The following is a 5,692-nucleotide window of genomic DNA, read 5'->3' as shown; positions in this document are numbered from 1 at the left end:
TGTCGTCATGTATTGCAGTTAAGCAATCTCACCTAAGACCATCTACTTCCACTTTACATAAAGTCCCAGATCTGAATCGTAGTGCCAGTTTGTTCTTCCCAGCTTAAAGGTTGTTTATGTTACCCCATTTGTAGATCATAATAGTTTGCCCTTGTGCTTCCAACTGACCAATCTTTACTGTGGGAATTGAGGAGTTACACCTCTCATCACTGACTGAGAAACTCCATTAAGGGCGAACAACAAGTGATGTAATGTCCTTATCAGGTTATGCATGTGAACCAAACAAATTTTAAAAAGACCCTCAACATGCCCAAACACACTACTGAGACTAACGGCGGGATTTTCCGCACCCGCCCGCCGCTGCGATCTTCCCGTCCCACTGCAAGTCAATGGGATTCTGGCTGAGGCGCCACCTCGCCCGTGGCGGGTCCCACCTGCGACGGGGCTGGAAAATCCCAACCTAAATGGCAACAATCATCAACCAAACACATTCTTTTGAGGCGGCTGTTTTGAAATATAGGAATAAAACAAGAAAATGAAGCACAAATATAGGGACTGAAGTATAACGTGAATTTACGTTCAGTAGAGAGGATACACCCCTGTTGGACTCCTGACGCTGTCCACTCACCAATACTGACTGCTGTAACTGCAGTTAATGAAATAACTGCCTCTTAATTTAGAAAATATGAACACGCTAATTCAAATAGAATGCATTATTGTTGACGGATACAATTGATACAATATTTGTTAACAAAATATGGTACATTAGTCATTACGGATGCTTTGGCTTCTCAAGAAATAAAAATGTTCTCTGGATTCTCTGGCTGTCGGCTGGAAAAGATTGTTATGAGGGAGAGATGTCTGACCACGGTAAAACCGGAGGCAAAGGGCGTGCCAAGGCCAAGACTCGCTCCACCAGAGCCGGGCTCCAGTTGCCCGTCGGCCATATCCACCGGCTGCTGCGCAATGCCAAGGGGGTCGGGGCCGGAGCCCCCGTCTACCTGGGCGCCGTCCTCGAGTACCTGACGGCCGAAATCCTCAAGCTGGCTGGCGACGCAGCCCAGGACAACAAGAAGACCCACATCATCCCCCATCACCTGCAGCTCACCATCCGAAACGACGAGGAGCTGCTGGGAGGAGCACCACAGCCCAGGGTGGGGTCCTGCCCAACATCCAGGTTGTGCTGCTGCCCAAGAAAACAGGCCACCCCAGCAAGGTTTACGCCTGAAGGGGAGGGGTCGGAAAAAGATCAAAAATGTCCTCTTGAGAGTTTGAAATTCCTCATCTCAGTTTATCTAGCTGCTTTTGTTTGAGAATACTCAGCAGGTCAGGTTGGGGGATGGGGGGATGTTGGAGACAACAGTTTCGAACTACCCAAGGGGACATTTGCAAACAATGGGAATGTTTTGGGCAGAGGTAGACTACTGACCCATCTAGACGATCCTTTCAAATCACTAATTAGTTTCCTTACTGTGATTCTAGGATAATGGCCCTTTTATTTCTTCCCCTAAAATACAACCAATCCTTTTGAACTTGCCTTGGCTTTCAATTATTAAAATTTGTCTAAAATTCATATTTTCTTCCAACATTAAACTGTCCCCTCGTCTTCAAACCTCTGCCGGTAGAAATTTCCTGAGAATAACTTATGTAGTGCCTTGAATGTATTGAAAACTGCCACAGGAGCACTATAAAACAAAGTATGACACCAAGCCACATAAGGAGATATTAGGTAAGATGACCAAAGGTTTGTCAAAGAGATAAGTTTTAAGAAGTGTCTTAAAAGGAGAGAGAGGAGTAGAGAGGTTGTAGGGAAGGAATGCCAGAGCTTGGGTCCTTGGCAAATAAAGGAGCAATTATAATTGGGAATTCACAAGAGGCCGGAACTAGAGGAGAGCAGATATCTGAGTAAGGCTGGAGGAAATTATAAAGACAGGGAGGACCAAGGCCATGGAGAGATTTGAAACAAGAATGAGAATTTTTAAAGTCAAGACATTGATTCCCAGACTAGCAATGTAGTTCAGCAAGCAAAGGGGTGATGAGTGAATGGGACTTGCTGTGAGTTAAGACATGGGCAACAGAGTTTTGAATTTCCTCAGATTTACGGAGGGTAGATGTGGGAGACCAGCCAGGTGTTGGAATATTTGAGTCTATGGGTAACAAAGGTATGAATGAGATTGCAGCATCAGGTGAGCTGAAACAAAGAAAAGGTTAGTATTGGTGAGGTCTGAAGCTCGTATTAGGATCAAATATAACACCAAGGTTGTGAACAGACTGGTTTAATCCCACTGTTAGGAAGAAGAGGGATGGAGTTGGTTGTTAAGGAATGGAGTTTGGAACAGGGACATCACCTCTAGTGTCCTCTAATGGTGTGAGAGTAGAAGAGAAGCCACTGCAAGCGGGTTCCCTGGCTACGATTAGATGGATGAGAATGGAGCCAGATAAGACCAGGCCACCCAGCTAGATGACAGTGGAGAGGTGTTGGAAGAGGATGATGTGGTCAACTGTGTCAAAAGCTGCAGACAGGTTGAGAAGGATAAGGAGGGAAAGTTTACCTTTGATACAGTCACATAGGATGCCATTGTGACTTTAATAAGAACCATTTCAACATGTTCAAGGACTTTTGAGATGAAAGGGAGATTGAAGATGGGATGATGGTTTACAAGGATGGTGAGGTCAAGGATTGGTTTTTTGAGGAGGGGTGATGATGGAAAATTTAAACGAGAGAGGGACAACGTCTGAAGAAGGAGAACAGTTTACAATATCGGATAACATAGGGGCCAGGAAGGGAAGTTGGGTGATCTGTTTGGTGGTTATAAGATAAAGGGAACAGCAGGTGGGTCTCATGGACAAGATGAGCTCAGAGGGCATGAGGAGAGATTGGAGAGAAACTAAAGAAAGATGCGATGGCAGTGGGAAGCATTATGGAAGTTTGGCCAGGTGAGCGAGCTAAAGGGAGGTTCCTGGCAGAGGCAGCCGATCATATTTTCTCAACCTTGGTGTCAGAGAAGTCCAGGAGCTCCTCGTACTTGTTGGAGGGGATAGGGAGGAGGGATTTAGGATGGTTTGCAGTAGAAGAAAGAAGCCGGAGATTATATTTGTATTCCTGGAGTAGTTAGCAGTTTTAGCAAAGGAGACCAGGACGTGATAGTCTTTTACGTGGTCCAATCAGGTTTGGCAGTGGATGGCTAAACTAGTTTTCCACCATATCCTTTTCAAATCTGCAACCCTTGGATTTAAGGGGAGGTGAAGTCTGTACAGGGAGAACGGCCAGGGTTAGAAAGAGTCATGGTTTTATTGTGGACTAGGACATCAAAAGTGGAGGTGAGGGTGGGGTTGAGTAAATCAATAGCTGAGATAAAGATCAGACTCCTGTCAAGTTTTCCTTCATCCTCCTCTTCTAGATTGTAAATTCCAAGGGTCGACTATTTTTTGTTAAAACACTCAAATCAAGGAGTCAGCCTTTTAGCTCTCCCTCAATGCAACGCCTCAACATGCTGGTTGCAGAATCAATGCACTAATCCAGAGCTTTACAAACAGCTTTCAAGGATTTCTGATGAGCTTCCCTCTTGAGTTATAGAGGCTGTGGTTGATGCTTAGAAGTTATTGCAAACTTCTCTTAGATTCTCCAAGGCGGGAATAGGTATAAGCAATTGGCAGAGTTGTCTGTGATCCTACCTGCAAACTGGTTCCAACTGCATGTTTTCTCCTAATCAAAATACAATGATCTTGTGACAAAACTATTTGCAATAAACTAATCGGGTTGAGATAAGATATTTTCAACCTTAGTAGGAAACATATTTATGCACCTGTTGTATCCTGTACATTCTGCAGAACCATTTGCAAATATTTCAGGCCCCGGTGTTAGTCTACGGAACTGATAATCCATCAATTTCAATTTAACTTCAGGTCAAAATGAACTCGAATTTTATACAAGGTGGGAGTGGGTGATCACTTTCAGCACTTGCTATTTGCAATATCAGAACACTTTGTTTGCATGTAAGCGCTTGGTTCCCTTAGATTCAGTCAGGTTAGCTTTTAGATCTGTAGGGCATGGATATACAACTTACCTTGAAGCAGAAAATTACTTGGTAACATGTCAGAGCTTCTAACTTAACGCCTACACCTGTTGCATACCTGGACCTACATGTACGAGCATTCCTATTCTGTGCCAACACAGTGCTCTGTTTCAGAATCCAGTTCAGTTGGAATGTAAATGAGGAGGGTTTGGACCCAATGTGCATTTGGATAGAAAAAATCAACTCTGATTTTGTTGTAAAGAAAGAGAAACAACTGTACTCTCCACTTGCAAAAGTTATTTTACAGGAAGGGATGGGGGAGAAAGACTGGCTGAAAAAGTATTGCAGTTCATAATTAGAAAATAATTGTATAATTGAAGAGTTAAGATCTGTACAGGAAGTAAGCATTTAGAAAAACATCAGGGAATGTATGTTCACAGTGGAACACTTATCTGCTAAAGGTGACAGCATTCATTTTAAAATATTTTGATATTATTTGCAGAACTAGTCTGGCTCGTTAAGTGCATAAAACTTTATTCCAACTTCTTATAGACAAGTGATGTCAATTGGATTAGTTAATCTGGCCTTATTAACATTCTAACAAGTTTGAAATTCACAAACAAGATTGCCATCCCAACAAAACAGAAAATCACATTTAAATATTCCAGACACACAAGGGACAGTTTTCTGCTGTATATATTCTTACATGTGCGTACCCAGTTCTAGGGTGTGCAATTATTGGTTTTGCACAACCTCAGGATATTTCAAACTGCTTCACAATGAATACAATATCTTTAAGTATAGCCAGGGTTGCATTGTAGGAAATGTGGCACCCAAATTACAAACAGCAAGTTCCAAGTAATAGCAATTAGATAAATAACTAAATAACGGCGGCTGCTGCCCACAAAGTTTTTATCAACCCAATGCCACTGCCCAATTCTTCTGGGATCTTCTGATGCCAGCTGAAGGAGAAATAAGCAGCATTGTCTCTCCCAGGTAGGTCCAGCGAGGGTGGTAGAGTTGGGGGAAGGAGAGGACATGCCCCTTCATCCAGTACTACCTGCCGTACTCAGGTATTTTTTAAAGGTCCGGTCTTTTAATGAATGTGTGTAGATCAGTGGGTGGGTAGGTAGATAGGTTGGTGGGGGGGAGATGGTATTTGGATGTGGTCAGGGATAGTAAGTTTGGGTCGGGCTTAGTAGGGTTGGGTCGGGGTTAGTCGGGTGGTCAGGTGTGTGGATTCGGGGGGGGTGGGCGTTGGTTGGATAGTCGGGTTGGGGGTGATCAGGTGGGGTGTGGTTGGGTCAGGGATATTTGGGCGTGGTCAGGGCAATCAGTTGAAGTCAGGCGGACAGATCGTGGGAAGTAGTCGGGTGGGGGTAGGTAGTCGGGTGGTAGATGAATTGGAGGTAGTTGAGTCAGGATAGTCAAGTGGTCGGGGGGTAGTCGGGTGGTGGGGGCAGATTGTCGAAGTGGGTAGCCGAGTAGTTGGGTCAGGGATGTAGTCAGGGAATTAGGGGTTGGTCGGGGGTAGTAGGCTGGCGGGGGTGGGTGGTCAGGGGGTGCTTGGGCATCAGGTTTGTTTGGGAGGTGGTTGGGAAGATGGTCAGGTTATGGCGGGGTAGTCGTGTCGGGGTTTTCAGGTCTGGTTCGGGGGGGGGTGGTAGATTTGGTCT

General features: G+C 44.7%; 1 protein-coding gene across 1 annotated transcript; it reads left to right on the top strand.

Moving 5' to 3' along the window:
* The first annotated feature begins 857 nt into the window (after nt 1-857).
* On the top strand, nt 858-1,313 carry LOC144691304 (histone H2A-like). Its single transcript, XM_078559319.1, has one exon. The coding sequence runs from the start codon at nt 858-860 to the stop codon at nt 1,311-1,313; it is 456 nt and encodes a 151-aa protein (XP_078415445.1).
* The last annotated feature ends 4,379 nt before the right edge of the window (nt 1,314-5,692 follow it).

The sequence above is a fragment of the Cetorhinus maximus genome, chromosome 2 (genome assembly GCF_964194155.1).
Source record: "Cetorhinus maximus chromosome 2, sCetMax3.hap1.1, whole genome shotgun sequence".
In the NCBI taxonomy this organism is placed as follows: Eukaryota; Metazoa; Chordata; class Chondrichthyes; order Lamniformes; family Cetorhinidae; genus Cetorhinus; species Cetorhinus maximus.
This window is presented reverse-complemented; position numbering and strand designations above follow the sequence as displayed.